Source organism: Hyaena hyaena, unplaced genomic scaffold (genome assembly GCF_003009895.1).
Source record: "Hyaena hyaena isolate Hyena2069 unplaced genomic scaffold, ASM300989v1 scaffold_232, whole genome shotgun sequence".
Taxonomy (NCBI): domain Eukaryota; kingdom Metazoa; phylum Chordata; class Mammalia; order Carnivora; family Hyaenidae; genus Hyaena; species Hyaena hyaena.
The window spans coordinates 971,308-999,114 of NW_024080864.1; the positions used below are offsets into that span (position 1 = coordinate 971,308).

The following is a 27,807-nucleotide window of genomic DNA, read 5'->3' on the forward strand; positions in this document are numbered from 1 at the left end:
TGATAGATCAAAAGTCACACACTCCACTGACTGAGCCAAGCAGGCACCCCAAAGTAGGGAATATTTAACAAATGGTCCTGGAACATACGGTTAACAATTCAGGAATAAAATAACTTTATATTAAAATAAATTCCAAAGAGATTAAAGAATTAGGTAAACTGGGGTGCCTGAGTAGTTCAGTCAGTTAAGAATCTGACTCTTGAGCTCAGCTCAGGTCTTGGTGTCAGGGTCGTGAGTTCAACCCCTCATTGGGCTCAACATGGGGTATCAAGCCTACTTAAAAAAAAAAAAAAAAGAACAATTAGGTAAAAAAATTAATCAACAAGTAGAGAAAATAAAGCTAAATACTTGTCTGCTCTGAGTATAGAAAAAAAACCCCTCATATTCTTAAAGCAAAGAAAGAAGTTACAAAAGAAGAAAAATCAATAGATTTGTCTATATAAGGCACATGAACTGCTTTTACAGTAAAAGCTGTGTCTTTTTTTGTTTGTTTTGTTTTTTTAGAGAGAGCGAAAGTGCACAGGGGAGAGGGTCTTAAGCAGACTCCACTCTCAGCCCGACATGGAGCTTTATCCCATGACTCTGGGATCATGACCTGAGCTGAAATCAAGAGTCAGATGCTGAATTGACTGAGTCACCCAGGTGCCCCCAATAAAAGCTCTTTTAATAAAAGAAACTACGTAGGGATTAGGATGGCCTGATTGTAAAAATTTTCAGATTATCTGGCAATGAGGTCAAAATTACTACTGTCTTCCTATTTTTTAAAAAAGTGTTATTTATTTTTGAGAGAGTGCAAGTGGGGGAGGGGCAGAGAGAGGAGGACAGAGGATCTGAAAGTGGCTCTGCATTGACAGTAGCGAGCTCAAAAGGGGGCATGAACTCAAGAACCACGATTATCATGACCTGAGCTGCAGTTGGACACTCAACCAACTGAGCCACCCAGGCACCCTTTTTCCTGTTGGAATAAAATATAAAGGAGTCCTCAACAACAGAGTGGAGTTGGGACCTGTGATCTTCATTTCATATTTGACTTGGGGGCAAGCCATTACCATGCTTTTGCTTATTTAAAACGTTGCATTAAGGCAGTTTCCCGAGGCGAGTTATCTGAAACACAGTAGAGCAGAGCCTAAAGGGCGCAGGCTCTGGTGTCCAGCAGGGTGGGTTGGAGTCGGCGCTCTAGCACTCAGAGCCATGACAGCACACAGGTGCTTTCACGTTTGCAAGCCTCAGCCCAGCTGACCAGACACCACTGTTTTCCCTGCACAGATGCCTTATCAACCCCATTTTCTTATAAGTAAATAACGAGTTAGTGCAACAATTCGCATTATCTGGATTGTAAAAGGAAAAGTGATAGTCTAGAATGGAGAGAATGAGATCCAGAAATAAACAAACACCCAGGGAAACTCTTGCCATTGTCTTCAGGCCTACAGTCAGGGTCCTTAGCAACCGTAACTAGATCAGGATCAACAGTTCAGTCACATTCTCTAGTCACGCTAGACATAAAAACATCAAAGAATTTGCTTTTCTTTTTTTGGGGGGATGAGAAAAAAGAGTAGTCAGCTGTGAGGTTTTTACAACACAAAATTCTCTGTTAACTCTATCGACGCTGGGCAAATGAACTACTGGTTGCCTCACAGCGGTAAAATCTCTGTATCTGAACAAAATGCTGTGATTACTCAGTGTCTTCTTCTCTAAAGGTAAATAATAGTCCTGCCAAAAGGAAAATGTATCATGATTTAAAAAGAACAATTTTTATCATGTAGAATATCCATATTTAAATAAAATGAAATATAATAAGAACTTCTCTTTGCTTACAATCATCGCATTAAAATAGGCAGGATCATTGGATGTAGTACTTGTTCCGGTAGCATCTTTGTTAATTCCGTCACTCAACCCCCCTCCAGCCCCAAACACAGTGGCTACACACACCATAGTCCTCATTCTCACAGCAGGATGTAAACAATAATTGCAGAAAAATAAATGTGTTTCTTCACCTGTGGGTTTTTTCCTCTGAAGAAGACTTTTTAACTTGAAGAAATGTCTGTTTTTATTTTACTATTTTTATTAAAATAAAAAACTTGTATGTTTGAGAGACAGACAGACAGAGCACAAGCAGGGGAGGGGCAGAGAGAGGGACACACAGAATCTGAAGCAGGCTCCAGGCTCTGAGCTGTCAGCATAGAGCCCGATGCTGTGCTTGAACCCATGAACCACAAGATCATGACTTGGCTGAAGTTGGACGCTTAACCAACTGAGCCTACCAGATGCTCCAGGAATGTTTGTTTTATAAACTTCTGATAAAACCAAACTATTTTACATCCTCCCTTAAGATTGAATCTTTATAGAATATTTTCCCTATATCTTGATGTATTTTTAGGCTAATTCATATTGATTGCTGACATTACCCTTTTCATTTTATAGAACTAAGTGAGGGCAAAGTCATGTAACTTTCAAAATCAGGTTTGGTTAATGCCTGTAAAAAACAAACAAAGAAACAAAAACCGTCAAGGATCTTTACTATTAAAGAATGCTAAATTATTCTTCATCCAGCTGGAAGTCATGCCCTCTAATGCACCAGAGAAGGAGCCATTACTCACTGTGGGGCAGTGTCACAGCCGTACTGAATGACTACAAGCTTCATGAATAAATGAGTGACTGCAAAGATGAACAAAATCAGCAAGGAAGTTAATGTGAGCGCTTTTGTGTCAAATAATAAGGCAAGCTACTTTAACCAAAGGCAGAATTCAGAATTGATTCTTGTGTTTAAGATATAATCCGTATAAAGGGTGCCTGGGTGGCTCAGCTGGCTCAGATCGTGATCTCATGGTTCGTGAGTTTGAGCCCCTTGTCTGCCTCAGTGCTGACAGCTATGCTTCAGATTCTGTGTCTCCTTCACTCTCTGCCCTTCCCCACTCACGCTCTGTCTTTGTCTCTCTCCTTCTCTCTCTCTCAAAACAAATAAATAAAGATGTAATCTGTATCGATTTTCTCTTAAAAATAAAAAAACTCATACTACAACAGCTGACTTTCAAGCATGGGTGAAAGCACCCCAAGGCTGTTTCAGAACTATAGGACAGACGCTGGGCAGGGGGTCAAAGGTGTTCCCTCTTTCAGTCACTGACACACAATACTTGGACAGACTATACAGGGAACTGTGAAGGACTCCAAACCAACCAGACCTGCATATGAACAGAGTACCTTTCATGTTCAATTCACCCATTCTTCTCTTGTTTCTCAACCCCATGGTTCACGCTGATGTTCACCTTAGTCTTTTTTGTTTTTTCTGTTTTTTCACCTTTTATGTGGATAGGTTTGTATAAGACAGTTGGGAAACATTATTTTAGAGTAAGAACTCACAATGTCTGTCTTTGAAAGGATATCAAGGCTCTGAAAGATAGAAAACCAGACATTAAATTTTTGCTCTAACAACTAAAATGACATCAAACTAGTAATAAGTAAATAAGAGGACAGGCTGTGTAGCACTGACCACTTCACAGTTCAGGATGACTGATACAAAGCACAGGTCAAAAAGCCCTTGGTCTGTCCACCATTTGTCAGAGGAGTACCAAAAAATACATATATATGCTTTTTTTTTTCATGAATGAGTCATATTTTCAATTGCAAAATTAATCACCACACTAAGCAAAAATCTCCTAAATTCAAAACAGGGAGTATTCAACTGCTTTCCAGCTCAGATCTCCAAGCCTGTAGGCCACCTTCTTCTCTCGAAAGTGAGCAACTACTACCATTGTCTTGAGAGCACATGAAGAAAAATGCTTGCAGGTAAAAACATATTCATGCATGCTGACAATCTTTTCATGCTTAAATAAACAGGAATGTTGTACCCAAACCTTTTCATTTAAAAATCTACCTAAATTAGGGCACCTGGGTGGCTCAGTTGGTTAAAAGTTCAGCTTCAGCTCAGGTCATGATCTCAGGGTTTGTGAGTTCCAGCCCCGCATCAGGCTTCTCTGCTGAAAGCTGGGAGCCTGGGGCCTCCTTCATATTCTGTGTGTCCCTCTCTCTCTGCCTCTTTTCCGCTCTCTCCCTTCCTCAAAAATAAACAAACATTAAAAACTATCTCAACAAAATTAATAATGATGCAGTTGTTCAGTGGAATAATTTTCTGCAGTAAAAAGAGTGAGAATACAGCTACTTTGGAAAACAGAGAGTTTGACACAGAGAGAGGTACTATTTGATCCAGCAGTTCCACTACTGGGTACATACCCAAGAGAAATAAAAACATATGCCCAAACAAAACTTCTACATAAATATCCACAACAACATAATTCATAATTAGCCAAAATGAAAATAACCCAAATGTCTGTCAACTGATTGATGAATAAACAAAATGTGATATAGCAATATAACACTATTTCTCCATAAAAAGGACCTACTGTTACATGCAATAACACAGATGAACCCTGAAAGCATTGTACTGAGTGAAAGAGCCAGTCATGAAAGATCACATACTATTTGGTTCTATTTATATAAAACATTCAGAACAGGCACATCTAGAGAAACAAACAGATTAGTAGTTGCCTAGGGCTGAGAGTGAGGCGAGTGAAGGGGAAATGGAGGGTAATAGCTAGATTATCCCGAGTTTCCTCTAGGGTGAGGTAATGTTCTAAAATTGACTGTGATGATGGGTGCACAACTGTGTGACTTTACTCAAAATCAACGAGTAGTATACTTTCAATAGGTCAATAGTATGGTATGCAAATTGCATCTCAATAAAGCTCCTTCAGAGAAGAGCAGGAAGGCTCTTCGTGTACTAGCATTTTGTTGAGTAAGACAAACAAACAAACCACAAGCTCTATAACAAACTATAAACTGTTCTCCTTTTTGTATAAAAAAGGAAGAATGAATAGAATTCATATACTCATTGTCTGCATTTACATAACCAAACTCTAAGGGATATGCAAAACTAATGAAAGTAGATATGTGTAAGAATGAATAACCTTTTCAAATTACGACAATAATAATAATAATAAACACCACTTGGACAGAGCTCCATACCAGAACATAAGAGATCGTCCTCAAAGCTACACAATATTTGATTACTGCTGCTCATAAACTGTTCAATCAACCCCGTTCTGACTGACATTTAGGCTGTTTCTAGTCTTCTATTGCAAACAGTGCGGTAGATTATCTTTGTGCATATATTTTTTCACCTCCACAAAGGCATATAGGCAAATGCTAAAAAGTGGAGTTGCTAGATTAAAGATAGACAATATAAGAAATCCTTAAAGTAGTGCAACCAAAGAATACCCCTTAAACTTGTTGGAGTTGTAGCAGCTGTTAAACTCCAACAGAGTTTAATTGCAAATACACAAAATGCATTTTTCTGAAAAAGGTTAAATGAAAATTTAGGATTTTCTCATTTACTGTTGTGAGTGCTTTAAAAAAAACAACACAATAAGCTCATTTTGAAAAAATTCAGACAAAACCAAATGGTTTATTCAACATAAGCTCTGGAACTTTAGACAAAGAAGCCTCCTTTTAATATGCATGCATTCATTATAAGGTTTCCCAAATAATGTGCATATTTAAAGGGACCTCTCAGCCTCAAAGTAGGAGGCTCAGAGCAAAAGGAAGAAGAGAATATCAGTTTCAGTTAAGATCAACATCAACTGATAAGCTCCAATTAGCCTACTTGGAGTCTAAGAAGGCAAAAATGTCATCAAAAGAAATGGAAAGCATCAGTGCAAAAATAAACTTGGGAAAATTTAATTGTGTAAAGTTTTGATGGTCTAAGGTGACATTACTGAGTTCATGGAACACCGGACTATGACTAGACGCATTCACCTCTTTTCTTTCCACTGTCTCTGGCTCAATTTGGAGTTCTTTCTGAGTAGTTCTATTTAGCTGCATTATCATCTCTGCTTAAAGAGACATTATCTTGGCAGAGTAATCTCTTGTTATTCTCTATGGTCAATGACTGCTAAGTGTTAACTAACAAAATGCCATGGCTGACAGATTAGTGTATATGTATATGTGCATATATTTCTATCTATTTATCTATCCATCCATACACCCATCTATAATGAATGTTAGGATGTCATAATAATTAGAATGCAATCTATTTCACACTATAACCTTGCATTACCTACTTTTGTTTGTTACGTTTTTGCCATTATTTTGTTGTTTTGTGATCCAGAAAGTACTTGAGAACTTGGATGATGAGCACAGAATGATGGCTGTGGTGATAATTGGTGATGGGTTTTGGTTAATACAGGCCAAAAGTATATCTGTTCTTTGAAGCTAATAGAATCCATTCATGAAGTACTTACTGGTGGCCAAGGAAAAGAACAGTACAGATGTCATGAGCAGTTTTGCCAGTTAGAACTTCCATCTTTGGCGCTATGCATTGTGTCATAGTGGGCACACCCTACTACCAGCTGAAGGTCAACATTATATGCTTTGGGAAGATTACTCCAGCTAGTTCATACAACCATCTTTTTACACACATGTATCTACTAACCAACTACCTTTTTAAATCTTAACTAAATTTAGCCCAGAACATCATCAGGAGACTGAAATCCATGTACTCATAGCAAGAGACAATTCAATACGAGTTGCCTCATGGGCAACTTGCTACCTAAAGTTAAGGTATATTTACCACGAAGAAATACAGAGGCTACTGTTTTGTTTTGTTTTGTTTTGTTTTTTAAGTACTAAATCGTTCTTACCCATTTCTGGAAGATCTTTCATTTCCTTGGCTGAGAGAAATAAGCATTGGAAAACAGAGATCGTAATATTAAGTCTAATAAAAAATGCCCTTCAAGTCTAGCAAATCAAATCTCAGGAGGCTGCAGAACTTTGCATAAAGAGGAATGATTTCCAACAACAAAGCATCCTGAGGGCACTTTTACTCTAGAAGTCTTTCCTTCTATCCCTAGGTCAAATTCACTTTCTCTGATTTTAGCCTACCAGGGCTTGCAGGAACACATTCTAGCACCAGAAGTCAGGGTCAGATACACACAGAAAGCAACCCAGACCAAGATCAACACTGAGGACTGACAGTGGAAACCCATGTTTCTGGGATTTCCAGCTTTTCACTGCAAATGCAAATGTGACTGCCATATAAATTCAGGGTCTTTAGAGAACATTCTCTCATTTCTTTAATTTTTTTAGATGATTGAAAAAGATGGCCTTCTTTCTGTTCCCCATACCTACTGGATATTCAAAGACTTTGCACTATAATCCTCTTCTACCCAATTTTTGCTCCACTGGTTCCTTAAGTTCACAGCTTCCCTGACCACCTTAACAAAAGTGTATCTCCAAAATACACACACACACACACACACTCCTCATTAACCAGTCCTTTAGGTATTCTTTCAATTGCACTTACAGTATGGGAAACCATCTGTTTAATTATCTTTGTTCAGTAAGCTCCATGAAGGGAAGGAATAGGGCATTATTATATGTCATATAGCACATAAAAGAGACTATATATTTGTCTTTATAGAAATATACTGAAACTACTCTCAACAAAACCACAGAAAATTATCCCAAATAAAAAGCCTTGTTGAATTATTAAAAAAATGATATCTCTATCTTCTTATGGCATAATTGTAGGCTACTATTGAAATAGAAATCATTTGGGGTGCCTGGGTGGCTCAGTCGGTTAAGTGTCTGACTTCGGCTCAGGTCATGATCTCATGGTTCATGGGTTCGAGCCCCGCATCGGGCTCTGTGCTGACAGCTCAGAGCCTGGAGCCTGTTTCAGATTCTGTGTCTCCCTCTCTCTCTGACCCTCCCCTGTTCACGCTGTCTCTATCTCAGAAATAAACAAAAAAAATTAAAAAAAAAAGAAATAGAAATCATTTATGTATATTAGACTGAAACATTAAATAACATATTTCTAAATAATGCAGTACTTAGAAAATAATATATAGTTACTATTAATTTTTAATAATTATTAAATTTCTAAAATATTAATAATAAAATTATTAATCTACAACTTAAATAATAAACTGTTTTTACCTAGAGCTATCATGACGTTTTCTCAGTAAAATTTCCATTATCATTTCACATGTGAATGCTCTTATGTGAAAATCCTATATATTTCATATCATATACCATTTTGTAGATGGCTAAAATCCCTACACCCTCAAACAGTACCCTGTATCAAAGTGTAATTTGTGTCAGAACTAACAACTTTATGTTATGAAAACATAAATAAGAAAACATCAATTGGATTTTTTTCCCTTCTGATAATAATAAACTGACTAATATTTATTTGGTTTGCTGTACAACCAGCATTGTGCCAGGTAAGCACTTTCCTTTGTTTTAATTTTTTTTTTTTTCAAGTTTACTTATTTGAGAGAGACAGAAAAGTATGAGTGGGAGAGGGGCAGAGAGAATCCCAAGCAAGCTCTGTGCTGCCAGAGCAGAGCTCAATGAAGGGCTTGAACTCATGAACCACACGATCTGACCCAAGCCGAAACCAAGAGTAGGATGTTTAACCAACTGAGCCACCTAGTAGCCCCCGGTGAGCACTTTCCATGTATTCTTCCACTGCACTTTCAAAGGAATCCCATGGGTGGTTTTAACCCCTTGTCTAAAGATTGTAAGTGGTAAGCCCTAGCTGTGAAGTCCATTGGCTTCAGGAGCCACCTCATCTCTTTAGTATTTATGTCAGCAATTCCAAGCTGCCTTTGAATTTTATTAGCTCAGCTCTAAGATGTCATATGCTGTGTTTTCCTAGGGCCTGGCAGATAAAGTCTGCTATCTAAATCATATCAAAGATTACAACTACCCATGGAACAAAACGGAGTATCTACAAAGCCATTCCAGGACAGGGCCATCTGGCCTATTTCTGGAGCAGGAAGATTAAACATGTGACGCCAAACTTTCTAAGCGTTTTTATTTCTGTCTGTAAAATGCTTAGAAGGTTTCTTAGATAACTAAGAAAAAAGAACTCACTTTCTATTAACGCTTCGAGATTAACTATCTGTGTTATGTAGCATAATTTCCACCTACCCACCTACTAGGAAAAGCAACTCACACCTACTCAGTGTCCTTCCCCAAATGGCTTTTAAGTCATCAGAATTATTCTGACAAACTGGGCCTTATTTTCTATTACTTCCCTTAGTCAGAACGTCTGTATTACAAGGAATATTTCCTTCTCTCCAGTAGTATGAATCAATTTATTCAGGATGTTATAAAATCAGAAATAGCTACGATTGAGACCAAACTCTATAGAAGTTTTCATGGATCTAACTGTCTTTACCACCAAACGTTTTAGGAAACCACAAGTTCCAACCTGAGTTGATACACAAGTCACTAACTTTTCTTTTATCTGACTACATACATCTACTTTATCATAGCCAAAACAGATTGTCCTACATTAAAAAAGATTGTCCTGGGGGCGCCTGGGTGGCTTAGTCGGTTGAGCGTCCGACTTTCGCTTAGGTCATGATCTCGCGGTTCGTGGGTTCGAGCCCCGCGTCGGGCTCTGTGCTGACTGCCAGCTCAGAGCCTGGAGCCTGTTTCAGTCTGTGAATCCCTCTCTCTCTGACCCTCCCCTGCTCGCGCTGTCTCTCTCTCTCTCTCCTAGAAATAAATAAAACATTAAAAAAACAAAAAACAAAAAACAAAACAAAAAAAAAAAGATTGTCCTGAGAGTATTTTTTTCTTTTTTTTTCTTCAAATATTATCACATTCTAAATTTGAGCACTAATGAATCTAGAAAGTCAAGGAAGACTTTAAAGCAAGTTTTTATTTAGAAATATTTGAATATTCTATGAATATTCTATGCCCCAATAGGGCATTCATTTGGTATTCAATTAAACCTAATTTATGTGAATTGAAATTTACAAGGTAGTTTACACCTATGCAATATTTAGGAACCAATTGACTGAAAACGTCTAGAGCGACTGGCACCAGGGGAATTTGGTACTTTAATTTAAAATATTTTGGGAAGCCCAAGTTTGCATATATAGGTCTGTTACCATATTCTTTCTTTATCTCTTACGTATACATTCACTAACACACAAATGGAATGGATTATGGAAGCAAATATGTTTGATGCTTTGAACCAATTATCCAGTTTATTGAAGTAGATTATCTAAAACTTCTTCGTGTATTGGAAATTCAAACAATTTTTGACTAGAAAATTACATGTTTGGATTTTAAAAGAATTACACATTAAACTAACAGCACTTCATAAAGAAAGCAAAATCACTAACAAGACAAAATAGAAGTGGAAACACACACACACACACACACACACACACACACACACACCCCTCAAAACTTCAAAAGCTAGTTACTTAGGAAGGAATAACCAAGGATACAGAGGTGTAAGAAGGAGGAGATTCAAGTGTGAAATTACCCGAACATTTATTAAAATCTCATAAACAAAGTTTATAAACCAAATATCACAGTTTTTCTGACTACTAGCTTAAGTCCATACAAGTTCTTTATGGAACTGTCCACAATTTTTACTGAAGAGACAGGGTATTCTAAATGGGATGGGCTCTGAAGTCATTCTGAGTTCACAAGCAGTAGCATAGGGCCGGAGCTGTTATAACTGCACAGAAATGCCTGTAGTCCAGAAGTGTGACTGAGAATCATGCAATAATGTGGCTCATTGTGAAAGCCTGATAATAATCTGACATTCTGCTGGCCAACAGGTTGTCTTCTATTGTTCCGTTATATGGCAGTTGTAACCTTTAAGGGCAAATCCTTTACAATGAACGGCATGGTGCACGAATGACATTTCCTTCTGATTTTCAACATGGAATCTAGTCTTCGACAATTCTTTTGAAAGGTCCTATTAGATCCCATTGGATGAAATGGTCATTTGTGTAGATTAATTCAGTTAAAGCCACAGATTTTACACGATGTTATAAGGGAATGTGACTGGGAATGTAACTATAACTCAACCATGGTAAGAGCAAAATGACTTTATTTAGAAAGCAGGCAAAATAGCTAGTAGCAGTTATTTGTGGAAAAGTTTATTTCCCTTATTAGTGAAACAAGGCCCTAAACATTTTATAACATTTAACTAAGATCTATAAAAATAAAAGTCTCCTAAAGATTGTCTGTAAAGATGGACATTTGATGGTATGTTAAATTACGACAAATATTAATTTTGTGAATTATTTTGTTGAAAATTAACTTCTTTCCAGCTATTTTTTCTGATGTTCCCTTCATGTGTTCCCTGCCTATGTATACATTAAAATTTACCAGTTTATTTTAAGTTTGAAAAATTAAAGGCTAAATTCAAGTAAATGAAAAAGAAATTTGTTGGTTTTTAGGTTTATTTAAATAAAATAAGTTTAAATATTTAACTTGGCTGGCACAGCCTTGTTAGGAGGTGATTAAATAAACAATTTATTTAAAATGAAAATATCCTTCTGGCCCAGGGAAAATATTTTGGCCTAAGAAAATCAAATATTCCAGATTTATTTCATATTATGCACCCCCTCTCTCCAAATGTAAGCAGTGAGAATAGTTTTTAAATTTTTCTGTTCACTCCTGGATTTCTGAAAGCAAACGAAACACCCTTAAACTACAAATATTCTCTATCATGAAACTAAAAAATATGCCAGACATACAGTAGCAGGTAAAACTAGAAATCCTTTGCCCCACAAGAATATATCAGAAAATCACTAGATCAGAAATTTTATGAAGGTGAGGACTATGTATTTCATCAATGTCTCTCTAACAGCCAGCAGGATGTCTGGGCAAAACTGTGTTAATAAACATTGTTAAATAAAGCAATGAAAAATGCACTTTACTTTTGCAACTCATAGAAAAGCTACAGAGATAGAACACTTCTTTAAGGACTGTACATTTTAAGCAGCAGAATCAAATTAAATGATCCAGTGGTAGAAATATTGAAGTCTAGAAGTGTGAGAAAGCTAAAGGCTAACTTAATAATGGGAAATATTCACAGTACAAGCAGGAATGCTAATTCTGCCTTCGGAGGTCAGTGGTCAGTTCCATTTGTTAGGGCTCTAGGACAAGCTTGACTCTCGGATTCAGCATCTCAGCTGTGGAATCTGGCAGACGTGACAGCTGCCTTGGGCTTCAGAAGGTTCACCGTGAAGCTGGAGTGAGCATGGAGTGGTGATCTTAGCACTTCCCTCCAGCTGGTCTCCTAGTTGCACATAAAAACCACCCCTTGGATAGAGTCAGAGTCGGCCATTTTACCTGGGCAATTAACATGTGCAACACACACTTGCATGCTCTGTTTGCCCTGCTCCTTACTAGTTGATGATGCTGAGATGAGTCACTCAGGCAAGGAGAAAACATTGAGGAAACCTGGGAAGCACAGTCTAAAATAAGAGACATATGAGTGGATGAAGAGAAGTGTTGAGGTCAGAATTACCAGTGGAGATAGTAAACTACAGGTAAGCCACAGGACAGCAAAAGTCATCTCAAATACTTTACAACTGCTTGCACAGAGAGTAAACTGTACCTCACAATTCTGTACAATCTCTAGCAGAGCGGTGTCTATGAATTTTTTTTTTTTTTTTTTTTTTTTTTTTTTTTTTTTTTTTTTTTTTTTTTTTTTTTTTTTTTTTTTTTTTTTTTTTTTTTTTTTTTTTTTTTTTTNTTTTTTTTTTTTTTTTTTTTTTTTTTTTTTTTTTTTTAACTGGGGCACTTGGGTGGCTCAGTTGGCTGAGCATCTGACTTTTGATTTTGGCTCAGATCATGATCCCATGAGGTGGGATTGAGCCTTGCATTGGGCTCTGTGCCGAGTGTGGAGCCTACTTAGCATTGTCTCTCTTTCGCTCTGCCCCTCTCCACCACTCCCTCACTCTCTGTCTCTCTCTAAAATAAAAAACAAAAATTTAGAAATGAAAACAGATTGTAGCATTTCCTTTATAATAGAGAACAAACAACTCATTGTTCTTCTCTCTTCATGCAACAGACAGATACTGAAAGCCCATGATGGCATAGGCACTGTGTGGGGCACAACTGTACAAAGATGGACAAACCCAGTTTCCCCTACAAGGGACCACAACAGGCCATGCAGCAGAGAGTTGCTGCAATGCTTCAAGAGCTCTAACAGAGAAATGTCCCAGGTTTCATGAGGACATAGAGAAAGGAATCTTAATTCTGAATGGGGAGGTCTAGGAAGGTTTCCCAGGAAAATGTCCAGTGGGGGCAAATCTAAGCAAGAGTTTGGACATTAAATTGTAGTCAAATGATTACTGTAAACTGACAACAGTTCTAAGTGTTCATATAGTCTTACATACCAAATTATGATTTAAACAGAGTACATCTAATTTTCACCCTGAATTTATATTTCAAACAAAAGTTTGTGAGACTTTATAAACTGCATATATCTCAACATGGGATAAACTCTCAAACATCATTTTTCAGAAAAAAAAAAAAAAAACCGTGAGACACAAAATTATACATAGTGTATTGTTACTTTTACATAAAATTCAAAAGCAGAAAATAACATGATTTTTGAAATTAGGATAGTTGTTACATTTGGAGTGGGTGGGCCGTGGCTGAAAGTGGCACAAAGGTTGCTTCAGGATTATTGGTAGTAGTAGTATTTTCAATTTGGGTGGTGATTATAGGGGTGGCCATTGAGAATCAAAGTTACTTTTTTTTTTTTTTTTTGGTTTGCAATATCCACAAAGAGTTTTAATGCTTTGCAGTATTCACACATAGTGTGATAAATTACCAAAAACATGTCAAAATTTCTAAAAATTACACATTTGTAGGTATGTAAAAACCCTGCTTTTGCTGTAACTTTATTTGCATGCAAATTTAATGGTAGAGTTTACACATAAAGAATTACTGAGATCACTAGGTCCACTTAAATGGCAAGCAGCTACATTATGTCCCTTTTCCCTCTAATAGATATCACCAATTAATGGCAACCATTTTTTTTTTTCCTCTAAGTCCCAAAGCAGTTCCTAGTACTTTATTGCATATGGCCATTACTAACTGACCAGGGATGAAAAAGATTAGCCATATGGGCTTTAAACAGTGGAGCTGTCTAATTTTTTATTTACACGAAAAGTGCCTTAGAATTATGGAGAAATTTCAGGTGTATTTCTAGGTAAGGGTATAATTTCATACCTATGTATATAAAATGGTTTTCCCAATTACAATAACATCTTAATAAAGGCATGTTTGCTAAAAGCAGATTTGTCTTTTGTGTTTTATATTACTCTAGAAATGCCTACTGATTCATAGGCGTTTGATTCATTAGGCTCAGTTTTAACAAGAAGACTCAGAGAAACAATTGGGACTAATTTTCCAAAGGAAGAAACTCAGAGTGTCTTTAGTAGGCCTCAGTTTCCTCATCTACAAAATGAGCAGTGATAATAATGGGTACCTCACAGGACTTATGATGGAATCTAATGTGATAATTCCTGTCAAATGCACAGCATAGTGTCTGGCACCCAGTAAGCATTCAGCAAATAGTAATTACCACTATTTTTATTGCTTCAAATAATATATGAGGAAAGCAGAAAAGGTTGATGTTACAATTTCAAGACATCAATTTTAGCTACTTAATTAACTATGTGACTTCCAAAAAAATTAATGATCAGGTTCAGTTGTCTGGGGAGGACTCTGGTGAAAACCATGCTTTGAATTTTCTTCAGGGGATTCAACCTCCGTACCTCTCTATGTGTAATCCTCCAATCCAGTGGTTAGATTAGTGATGATGTAATTGTCATAGTACTGGTTAACTTCACAGACCTAAGTTTAGAATTACATTAAAGTCCCATACAAATTATAACAGCACTGCTTTTACACACTTGCCTAATAAACAAAGTTTTAATTCTCTATTTGACTTCAAATTTCAGTTTTGAGAGTTTTTTTTATTTAAAAAAAAAAGATGAGGTTTATTCATTTTTGGGAGACAGAGAGAGACAAAGCATGAGTGGGGGAGGGGCAGAGAGAAAGGGAGACATAGAATCTGAAGCAGGCTCCAGGCTCTGAGCTGTCAGCACAGAGCCCAAAATGGGCCTTGAATTCATAGACCATGAGACTATGAGCTGAGCTGAAGCCAAACACTTAACAAACTGAGCCACCCAGGTGCCCCAACTTTAGAGTTTCTTTAAAAAATAATTTTCCAATAAAAATTTTTGCCACATAAGCACTGACATTGTTTCTAACAGTTTTTCTTGACCCTATTTGACTAGAAATGTTAAAGACTAGCAAAGCGCTTCTGCTTCCAAAATGGGGTTAGGGATGGGGAGAATTAGATTATAGGTTACTCTCTGTGGTCCCTTTCATTTCAAAGAATTTATGGTTCTACGGACTGGTCAAATGCCAGAGAGGAAGAAGGCAGTGCAGTTTATAGTCTGACGGAGGGAAAGAGTCAATAAACTGAACGCCTCAGCAGCTAGCTAGATCTCCATAGAATGGAGCTGTGTCAAAGTCCATTTGCTATTTCTTGATACATCTGCATGGTTCATGGTTGAAGGCTTGTATGCAGATGTTGAGAAAGAAGGCAGACAAAATACACAGATATTCTTGAGATGCACAAGGTTAAAAGGAGAAAGCCTAATGACTCATTTTTGGAATACCATGAGGCAGAAACTTGCATCACCAAGGCAGTTCAGAAAGCGGAGAAAAGCAAGTAGAACAAGAACAACAATAGCAACAATAACAAATTTGGCATTTAGAATTAGATCATATTTTTCTTTAGCTCGCTGATTTACAAGCTGTGTGATTTCAGTTTTACCTCACATGGTCGTTCTGAGGACAAAATGAGCTGAACCATGTAAAGCACCAAAGCCAATGTCTGACAAACAGTAGAGGCTCAATATATTGTAGTTATCGTTACAAGAGCTACTATTTGGACTATCCCTACAGGCTTGGGAGCTGCTGTCCTAAGGGGCTGGTGATCCAAGTACCAGTCAGTTATGTGCTGTCCCATGACAAAGCTGTAGCATCAGAGGAAGCATTACAGCAATGGCTCATTCACATTCTAGAATGCCACTGGTTAAAAGCAGACACATTTTGCAGTAATTTATCCTAACTGAAAAAGTGTCAGTCATATAAATTCCTTGACACAAAGAAGATGTTGTGCCGCACTGCAACGGGGCATGACATCGTGGATGTTAGGAATTAGTATTTTCTCGATTTCGTATAGATATGAATACTTTATGCATATTAATTAAAAGGAGTTGAATTGCTCATCTTGGATGTATTTCAAACAGGAAGGAGAATTAGGTACAATGGGAACACTCTTCTGTGTGAAGCCTGAAAACAATTACATACTGAAACTATATTTTATAAAACATTTTTTTCAGCAGGTCACACTGATGCCATCTACTTTATAATTCAAAATGAACACTGTTTGGTATGAAATGAGAAAAGACCATGAGGTCACTTACTAGCAGTTTTCCAATGTCTTATACAAGAATCTACTCATCTTTTGATTCACTATGTCTCTAGCCACAGATAACTAGGAAGAAATGGGTTAAATTTTAAGCAAGGGCGATTCGAATTAGATACAAATAAAACGTCCTAATTGTGAGGATTGTAAAAAATAAGGACTGTTTTCGGTAAGAAATCTTTGGAAGCTGCAAGCCCAATGTGCATGTATTCTATACCCAGTTTCCAATTTTCTAATTTCTTGTTCTCCCTCATGTGTAGTAGAAAAATGAGATTTGCAGTTATCTCCCTTTGTCCTCTGGAAGAAGTTTTTAAGGCTGAGAAGAGGGGATAAAATGTCTTCTACATTCAAATCCATTAGTGACAGCATTTGCTCCGAAGGTGGCAGTATGATTAAAGGGGGCATGGTGCTAAATGGTGGATGTCTGATTCAAAACTGGCTGGAGTTCTTCCATATTGGCCTCCTTTCTGATCTTCCCTCCAACTTCTTTAGCCCCACTTCCTCAGTTCTTGCCTACAATCTTTTCCTTGTATTTTTTTTCTGTTATTCTGAAGAGCAGTTTAGCTTAGCTTCCCCAAGTCACATCCTCACCCATCCCCCAGATTGTTCGTAGGAGAGACAACTCCCTTAAAAGGCTGAGGGTTAATAATAAATGCATATAGTTTAAATTTCCCTGATAAGAGAAAGAGAACTAAGAGAATGTATCCATAGATTCTGGCTTCTTCCTATTTTCCATTCTTTTAAAGAACTTCCTATTTTATGCTAAACCTGACCACAAGGCAAGGTATTTTGAGAGTCATAGGTGCAGCACTTCTTAGTTGTCTTTACATGGTTATACTTACTAGTACCTTACCCAAGCTCACAGTCTTTTGCCCCTATGGTATCTCAGTCCTTTCTGTAGGCCCTGATCCCTGGAGAAATTTTATGCTTTTGACTAGAATATACCTTACTTCCACTATCCATTTTCTAATGAATCTTAAACCTCAGATTTATCTCTTGAGAAGCTGGGTAATCTCTGTAAGGGCTCCTAAGAAAATCTATGTTGGCTTTTAATTAAGACCGTGCTGGGGCGCCTGGGTGGCTTAGTCGGTTAAGCGTCCGACTTTCGCTTAGGTCATGATCTCGCGGTTCGTGGGTTTGGGCCCCGTGTCGGGCTCTGTGCTGACTGCCAGCTCAGAGCCTGGAGCCTGTTTCAGTCTGTGACTCCCTCTCTCTCTGACCCTCCCCTGCTCACGCTGTCTCTCTCTCTCTCTCTCTCTCCTAGAAATAAATAAAAAAACCAAAAACAAAAAAAAGACTGTGCTTTCATTGTGACTACATTCTTCACAACCTAGTTAATAGCCTGCAAGACCCATTCATAACATCTTTATCCAGGCTTTAACAATTCTATATATTTAATATTAGTATTATTCAGAACATTTATACATAGCTCTCAGGTATCTTTCCCTAAGAAAAATCTCCTCAACGACTTCATTAATATTCTTCCTTTTCAGCTTCATCCTAATTTATTATTTATTATTTTTTTTTTTTTTAGAGAGAAAGGGAGTGCAAGCAGGGGAGAGGGTTAAAGAGAGAGAGAATCTTAAGCAGGATCCATGCTCAGTGTGGAGCCTGACATGGGGCTCTATCACCAGACCCTGGGACATGACCTGAGCCAAAATCAAGAGTCAGATGCTCAACCGACTGAGCCACCCAGGCTCCTCTTCAGCTTGATCTTAGAATTTAGTTTTTCATATTAGAATCTCCATTTCTCTATCTCGCTAATGACAGTTGGATGGATGCATGAGTAACCACTCCTATATCTCTGATTATACTCATGTCCTCATTCCTTTTGATTTAGCAAAATTTACTATCTGATTAGAATAAGTCACAAAGGGACTAATAAGTGAGCTCAACTTCACCTTAACTGTTAAAAGGCAAATTTTTTTGATGGGGACAAAACTATGATGTGTTCCAGATCAATAGGGAAGAAAAGTGTAGAGCTCCAGATAGGACTCAGTGGGGCTGCACACACAACCACAGCCAGTTCTATTAATGTGGAGCCTGAGTGCACTGTCCCTGAGGAGAGTGCGCATGGCCGGGGGGCGGGGGGGGGGGCACTGCCTTGAACTTTATTCTCCAGTGACAGGACAGAAAAGGTGGGTTGAGAATTCCATTATGAAATACCCATATAGAAACACCTTTCTTCTGAAGGATTCAGTACCAATTCATCATTTCTTTACCAACCATCATGTTGAATTCATGACATGTCAGCTATGGATATATTTAATCAATGATGATTATCTCACCCAAAACAAGTCTAAAATAAGTTTGTAGAAAATAAGAAGATGCTAAATAAATTCAAATGGATCTTAACTATTCTAACTCTTCTGTGACTTTTCAGGAATGAGAATCATCTCATAACTTTAAAGTCTTTCAAGGCAGAAGTATGTGAACTATTTTTATTTGAACTTCCTAGGAAGTTTTATTACCAATAGTTTATCCTAGTCCACAAAAGGATACAGAAAAAACACATGAATCTCCAGTGATAGGGAAAGACTACAGAAAACAGAACTAAAAAGTATCTTAGTAGTTTATTAGGTTAGTGGTTTTCAAACACTATTCCTTGGAAACTTAAAGCTCTTTTTACAAGTAGTGCAAGGACAGGAATTGGATTTGAGATGGTGAGAAAGGTGCAAATTCAGTGGTGATTTTGTTATATGTAAGTTTATATATTTTTTACCTATATACTTCATACATATGTATATTTTAACAATTTCACCTCTGTGTATCAAATATGCATACAATTTTAAATCTTCCATATATACTCACTTGTGTATATTAGCATTTCATTTATAAATAGTGTTCCATGGAGAGAAGCATATTTGAAACTCATGGATCTAGCTCAGCCTCTTTATTTTACAGTGAATAAATGCACCCAAAGAGGGATGAGGTGGCTTTTCCCGGGATACTGAAAGTTAGAAGTAGCCTGGACAAAGGACAAAGGGCTTTTTCAGGGAACCTCATAATTTATGACATTAAAGATTATACCTATCTGCGATCCACTCTGTGCTTCCCTTATGTTTTAAATGACACTCAAAGAATCCTGGAGGTACCTGGTAGCTCAGTCAGTAGAGGATGCAACTCTTGATCTCAGGGTTGTGAGTTTGAGCTCCAAGTTGAATATAGAGTTTACTTAAAAATAAAATCTTGGGGCACCTGGGTGCTCAGTTAGTTAAGTGTCCGACTTCAGCACAGGTCATGATCTCACAGTTATCTCACAGATTTTAGCTCAGGCCAGGATCCCAGAGTCCTGGCATCCAGTCCTGTGTTGGGCTCTGTGCTGAGCATGGAGCTTGCTTAAGGTTCTCTCTCTCTCTCTCTCTCTCTCTCTCTCTTTCTGCCCCTCTCCTCCATTCATGCTCTCTATTTCTCTCTCTCTCTCTCAAATAAAAATAAAATAAACAAATAAAAATTTAAAGGTGTAGGAAAGAAGATTCTGTACCTTTTTCAGAGCTGACTTAAAAACAGTATGAAATTTCATACAAACTCTGAGATACAGTATTTATTTCTAAGCTGAAGGCTTACAGAGCTTTCAGAGAACAAAGAAAGATGATCTCTTCAAAACTGGGAGGCAGTGAACTTCTGCTCTTTATTTCACTATAACCGGGAACACATGACCTTATTTGCTACCAAAAGAGAATATGCTAGCCTAAAGGCTATAATTGCAGGAATCTCTCAAACAGCCATTTTCAACACTCATCATCATCACTCAACTTCATAGCTATCATATGTTTAAAAAGATAACTTCCAATTTATTTCTACAGTATCAACCAAATATTTTACTGTATTTAGATATATTCAAAAGATGCCCAATTTTATAGTCATTAAAATGATAATTACATAGACAGTAGAGGGAGGCAACATGCTGAAGTAAAAAGTACTGTAGTAAAAAGTAAAAAGGCAACATGCTGAAGTACTCTTGGGTTCGGATTCCAAGCTTCCCTGGCAATTAAATGGCCCTGCCCAAGTTACTGCATCTTTTAGTCTCATTACCTCACCTGCAGAAATGCGGATTGATAACCCTTTCAATGTGGTTACAAAAATGAAATAAGATACTGTACATAAAATTCTCCACAGAGTTTTCATTCATAAAATACACTTTGTTAAAAGCTACAAGTATTGTGATCAGAAAAGTAGAAAAATGCCACCATGTTAAATGAAGCAGAACACAGAAATGATATTTACAACCACTGATTCAAATACACCAGTTAAGTAAAAAGATGAAAACAGTTGAAGATAGGGGTAGTGAGAGTTATGAGGAATTTTCCGTCCAAAATATTAATTGTTATTACATCTTTTTATTTTCAATTATAAAATTAGTAGTTTTAGTTCAATCAATGTTTTTCAATGCTTTTCTTGAGGTCAAAATTAGAATTCTCAGCCATCCTGAATTTTTACCTTAGGAGAAGAGAGTTGATAGAAAAATGCAATCATATATTGATCTGAGAAGTGACGTTATTCAGAAAATCGAATCTGCTGGGTATTGAAACGCTTAGTCTCCATATTTTGGACACTGAGAAAACTGTTGTTTACCAGATGTGTAGATATTTACACATAAAAATATTATCTTGCTTATGCACATGGTAGTTATATTATGAGTATATTTTAAATTCAAGGTAAAATACTTGCTTGATGAAAACACTCATACAATAGTGAAATGAAGTACAATGACATTCCCTTACCTCCCTTCCCACCACTTTTACCCTCCCAGGTAAGCAAGCACTACCAAAGGCTTTGAAAGAGCCTTCTAAACTTTTTGCATGTCTATAATCCTAAGTATAATTTTCACATATTTAATAATGCTTCAAATTTACTTCATAAAAAATCCCAGTTATATTTTAGATAGAAGTCTATCTTTTTCCTCCAGTATACATAATGAACAATCTTAAATAAAACAAGCATATGCCAAATAATGAACATCCAATAGCAAGAAAGAACAAAATCCAGTTTTATAGGCCAAAAATTTCTTTATATTTCTATCTGAAAGGCTAATAATTTTTTATTTAAATTGAATTACGTAAGTCTTTTTTTTTTTTTTTTTTAATGTTTTATTTATTTCTAGGAGAGAGAGAGACGGCATGAGCAGGGGAGGGTCAGAGAGAGAAGGAGTCACAGACTGAAACAGGCTCCAGGCTCCGAGCCGTCAGTCAGCACAGAGCCCGACGAGGGGCTCGAACCCACAAACCGCCAAGATCATGACCCAAGCGAAAGTCGGACGCTTAACCGACTAAGCCACTCAGGCGCCCCTGAATTACGTAAGTCTTAATTAGACTACTGAAAAGTATCTCTGGGATAGGTTTATAAATGACAAAATGTCATAATATTATAGTATTTTTATAATATATAAATGCTGACAGAAATTAAAGGCAAACTATCATTACTGAAAAAAAAAAAAAATAGAAAGGCAAACAATGCCCCAATTAGTGAGCTTGCTAATTTTATTGAAACTTTATGAGTGTAAGAAAACACACCTATTAAGTTTTTCGGGACTTCATGCATGCATATTTTTAAAGGGATGTTTAAGGATAAATAATATAATCATATTCTGTTAGAACCTGATACATACTAAGTACTCAGTAAATTTCAGGTGAATAAATAAACGTACCCTAGTATTTATTCTTATTCTATAATATTTTAAATTTCTAACATCTAGACTACAAGGAAACGAATTGATTTCAAAATTATTTTTATTTTGCTTTTTCAAAATTGATAAAATTTTAACTATAAGTAAGGCTTTTCTTTTAAGTATATGGATTAAAAGGAAAGGTATATATTATCATTACAAGTTTGCCATGAAACCCCGTTCAAAACTGTGACTATCTCCCCGGGCTATAAACACCATGTTAATACGGACTGCTTTTTGTAGTACTGGTTTGAGAGATACACATAGGACAAAGTAAAGGAAAAGTAAATTGAAGCACTGGATTCTTGTAGAAGGCAGTTTGAAAACTTCCAAAGGTAGCATTTGGCTTGGAGGCATCTGAGGGGAAGTGGACAGTTTTGTAGAAAGTGGACCAATAGAACAGAAAATAGATTTACTAAGGAAACTTAAGATGGTCAAGCCAAAAGATGGGTCTCCAAGAACAAAGTATTCTGATGTCCAGAATGAAATGAAACCATGTGAAGGAGAGATTACTGGTAAATCATCGGGTCTCTCTTATGGGAAGTCAACTGTGAAGAGAATGAAGTAGTCTCTGGCACCTGAAAAGGAAAGGAGGTACGGGGTGGGGGGGAGTGTATGACTGAGAAGTTATAACGGAAAAGCTGCGAAGGAGAAGTCATTGTTCCACAGAGCTCTCTGGGACGTGTATGTGCGGAGGCACAGGGAAAAAAATGCTGCTATTTCTAAAAATTAGGTAAATATGTGTGTGTGTGTGTGTGTGTGTGTGTGTAAACATTTATTTCTTCTATATACCTAATCTATAATCTATATAGATTTCACTGTATATAAATACAAAGGTATGAATAGTATTTGAATGAAAAAAGGACAATGGAATGTTAAAATCGTAACTACAGCACTTACAACCTCAGGTCAAATGATTTAGAGACAACAGTGATACACTCAAGCAGTTATGTTATTAATAAGTCAGATGGAAGATTAGTAACTGGAGAGGTATCCCTTGTGCGCTGTTAAGTCTAGGAATCATTAGCATAAAGAGGCATTTATTTCTTACAAAAAAAACATTCTGATCCCAACACCATGCAAAATACTTATATGGAACTATATACACACTCACAAGTCAGTATTTTTTAAAGTATATTTTGAATTGTCACCTTATTTACGTATTAAAAATACCTTATAGAACTTAGAATTATAAAATAAAATAGTTGTGGATAAAAACAGACTGTCACTCTCAGAGGACTAAAGAATGTCAATGTCACCAGACACCTGAAACGAACCAATTATTGCCCATTGAATCCTGATTTTAAAAATAGGTCTCCTGGAAGTTTAGGCAAAAAAGAGAAATAGATTGGTTAAAGACTATTTGCTCAGGTATCAGATGAGTTTTTCACATAGCCAGGACAGAAATCACAAATTAATAAAATTCATATATTTTATAAATTCTGATTATTTATCTTGGTCAGAGATTTTTATTAGCTGTGGTAATTAATAAAAGGATTCTAAGTGTTTCCCAGTATTCATTATTTGGCATAAAAGAACCATACAGATTATTTTGCAGATGCAAGATTTTCCATAAATAAACTTAGGAGGAACTTACTGCATGTACTACTTAAAACCATTTTTTTGCATATATTCTCTTATATGGAATCACAAGTGACATGAGAGACAAAATCTGCATCTGTAGTTTTTAAAAATCACAGAAATACTACCGAAGGGACAGTTCTTACGTCTAGCCCACTATGAAACACTAGTACAGTAACGGCAAGTGGTAACCCAACCACATAAACATGGGCTGAATTCCTTACGCAAATAACATGAGTATTTGCATTTGTTTCACCACTCAGATAATTCATAGCACATTTGGCTTGTCCACTTCTATCCTTTCCCAACCACCTGCACTCCATTATTGCTTTCATTTCCCCTATATGAGGAAATATAGATATTTCCATTTCAAAGAATTGAACTTACTTATTTATAATCCAGCACTAAGATAAATAAAATAGCTTCCGAAAAGTATTCTGTATATGGCTATTCTAGACACAGAAGTCACTTTACTGGGAAACAATCCAGTAAGGGCTATTTGCTCATGAGCATATCAAATCAATACTGGGGGAAATGACAGAATAAAATATTACAATAAATTGAACTTAAGATACTTTTTAAAAGTCAAATGCTTGTTTTATTGTTGTGTTAGATAAAGAAAGCAATGAATATCAAGCAATTCACTTTTACTGCATCTCTACGTATACATTTGCTTTTAGATTAAATTTATAATGTTTATAATCTTGAACTCATACTTTTCCTTAGAGTGAAAACACTAAAGGTACCAAAAAAACATTAGCAGGGAACATTATTTTAATGAAACAAAGATGACGGAATGATAAGCAACTTGATATACATGTAGCCACGCAGTTAAATTTAAGTTCATCATATGATTAAAGACATATAACATGATTAATTTCTCAAACATATATGTGCTAAAAGCCAAGGCATCTTCTAAAGACAATGGCATACTGTCAACTACCAGCCTGCTTGTAGCAGGCAAGAAATATGAGCCAACAAGACCAAATCAGACACTGAAAAAGAACAAGCTTTTATCTAAGCTTCCAATAAATGTCCTTCCTTCTCTAAAAATCATCACGAGATGAATCATTGTAGTCCACATGGAGTTAAAACTGTGGGCAACCCTGTTTTTAGAGCAGACGAAAATGGGAATAAATTAGACAATAAAAGTGCTACCAATACCAGGCTTTCTTACAAAGCCTTAACATCACACCTAACTCTTGAACTTCCTCAGCAATTACTAAAGGCTCAAGTATTACGTCAATCTTAAAAGAAGGGGAGAAGCGCAAGAGAAAAAAAAGCACATTACCAAGCTGCCTCTGTAGTCCTTAAAGAACTTGTAGACCGGGATCTTGGCTTCATAATAATGCTCATTTTGGGGAAAACAAAAAAACAAAAACAAGACAAAACAAAACAAAACAAGAAAGAAAAAAGCAAAAGAAAAAAGGGAAAAATGTCTTCAGGTATTCTGATTAATACATTTCAGCTGTCTTTCTACAAAGATGATTTTAAATACATTCCATTTCCAAGGGAGGTTGCTTGAAGAAATCCAAATATCCCGGAGTCCAGCTCAGGCCCCGAGTCCAGAGCATAAGGAAGCTTCTACGACACAGGAGCTCTGTCCTCTTTCATGCTGAATTTCCTCCAGCACCAGGCTGTTCGGAAGTGAACAGTTTCTTGTATGTTTTGCATCGCCAAGGGAGGAACTGAATTTTGAATCTATTCTTCATCTGGTCACAAGGGAAACCAACACAGTGAAAGAGCCACTTGTCTTTGTCTTTTCTGCAAATCTCTCATAACTGGTTTAAAGGTTTCCAACACTCCCAAAGTACTCAGGTAGAGTGAAAGGGAAACAGACTGCGAGGTACTGTAACACCAGAGAGCTGTCAGGGAAGTTCCATTTCAGGGCGACCACAGAAAAACACTCTTCTCCGGGGAGCCAAGAAGTCAGCCAGAGAACGGAGCCCTCCGCGGCACTTCAGTTGGGCCCCAGTGCTTTACCTGTGAATGTAATTTCCGTTGTGTTCCCTGCTTAGAATCTGACTCCAAGCCTTTGTGAATGAGAACTATCATTCAATCTCGCCAAGAAGAAACTATTCCTCAAGGGCTGTATGACGTCTGTAGGAAGGCAGTTCAAAACATCGCAGGGAAGTGAGAGAGGAAAAAAAAAAAAAACAAAAAAAAAAAAAACCAGCACCCAGCCCTGCCGCGTCAATTGCTGAAACTTACAAAGCTGAGGGGCAGACAGACCAGCGCCAGCCACCAGAACTGTAAACCAACTAAGCCAACAGACCTCTCAAAACTTATAAAACTATTTCCTCCCTTGGGAAATGAGGTGTCTGTGTCATTCAGGGTAAGATTCCCTGGCCACCTTTATAAGGAACACACCCCTTTGCAAATGAGTTCTTTGTCTCTCTCCCCTTCAAAAAAAAAAAAAAAAAAAAAAAAAAAAAGTGATTTTCTCAAAGTCTTACACTGAAACTAAACTTTCTCATCAGAAGTGAAGTTGAGAGAAATTGAGGGCTTAGCAGTTGTTATTTTGAGCGTTTTTAATGAAATGGCATGCTTTGGGTTTGGTTGTAGAGATGCAAACTGCCTCTTGAAAATTAAACAGAGGGGAGAAGGCATCATTGCACCAGGTTGTGCTGGAATGCTTAAACTGAAGAATCGAGTATATCACTGCAGGACAAGTGGCTACATGTACTAAGGCTGTTCCCTTGCGCAGTGTTTTCTAAACCTTATTTCTTTTTAAAAATCATATGCAAATTTTATCGATCTCTATACACTGAAGGCTCTGTGTTTGTTAAGTCTTCACAACTCTTAAGAAAGGAATGAAGCTCATATCATACCTTCTTAACATCTTATTATTGGGAAGACCAATCCCTGCCCCAACTTCTACAACTGCAAAACAAACTGTTCTATTCTAGCAGACATAATCTAGAATGATTTGAATCACTCCTAAGAGAAGGACCCTTTGATCACCCTGGCTATCCTTCTGGACATTTGCCCGGAGAATATGTATTCCTCTGGGTGTACCAACTTCAAGTTATTTTGCGTGTGAATTATCGACTGAAAATTCTTTAAGCATTCTGATTCTTCCAATGACATTAGTTAGTACGTTGGTTCTCTAGGCTGACGTGAACTTGGTATTTATTTAGCATTTGCAGGCAGGATGTTGGAGTGCAGTTGTGACCCACCCAAAGGATTTGGAAAATTAATGCAGTAAGGCATCTCGCCAGGGGCTCTGGCTGCTTACTACAACAAAGCCTTCAACTCCATCTCCCGGTCACACTTCAAGGTGCATTTGTGATTTTGTCTCCTCTGAGGGATCCTCAGGCTTCTTACGGAAAATGCTAATAAACTACTTTCAATATAGTTACCTCCTTAAGCTTTTCAGTTTTCTTCTGAGTGCCCAGGAACAGTGACACATTCTTAGCTCTGTCCCACATTGAGTGCATTGCTGGTACTCTAAGGCAGATTAACCAATCACATAGTTTTAGAAGTTCAAAAGGTTTGTGAGACTACTCACTTTGGGCGGGAGGAAGGGGTTTATGGGAGCAGGTCTGTTTTCTATCTCTTCAGAATTTTAATGTGGGGAAAAGGAAGAAAGAACAGAGTACAAGTAAGCCACTGCTATTATTTATTTGAAGCACTGTTCTCTTCCGAGTAAAGTCTATCAAATACCCTCTGGTTGCTATTCCAACAAGAAAATCATAATGATAACAGAATTTAATGTCTGAATGTTGTCTGTTAAACTTTGCTGAAATAATCTGGCCTGTATTTTACCATTCCCCAGAAGGCTCTCTATCCCACTGAGACTACTTAGCTCACTGGACCTCCCTTCACTGTCACATATACATAAGAGGTTAGTACTGTCCCACAAGCTTTTCCTTCCTTCTGTGCTCAGTATTCTGTGTATTCTAAGAATCTATCTCGGAAGATCCTAACCCACTTATTGTGTATCTCCTAAACACTGTATAACCACTGTCCTGTAATGCCTATATCATCCTTGTCCCCAAGGAAAACAAGTGTTAAGTGGGGTATCTGACAATGTAGGCAACTAATCAGAATACTCAGAGCTTCGTGGATGAGAACATCAAGGTTGCCATTACAGAGAAAGAAAGATGCACAGTATCATCAGGCCACTGAGACTTAACATTTTAATTTAACTTCTACCCCTAATATTTAAGGTACTGACAGATTAAAAACCTAACAGTACTCATTCAATATTACAGTATTATCT

General features: G+C 37.1%; 1 protein-coding gene across 1 annotated transcript in view; it reads right to left on the minus strand.

Annotated features, from left to right (window-relative positions):
- The window catches only part of PDE4D (phosphodiesterase 4D), a 285,677-nt gene extending 260,069 nt beyond the window's left edge, over positions 1–25,608 (minus strand). The window contains exon 1 of the mRNA XM_039243827.1: positions 24,874–25,608. Within this exon, the coding sequence (XP_039099758.1) occupies positions 24,874–24,938 (65 nt within the window). The 5' untranslated portion in view covers positions 24,939–25,608. The remainder of the gene's footprint in view (positions 1–24,873) is intronic.
- Between the last annotated feature and the right edge of the window lie 2,199 nt (positions 25,609–27,807).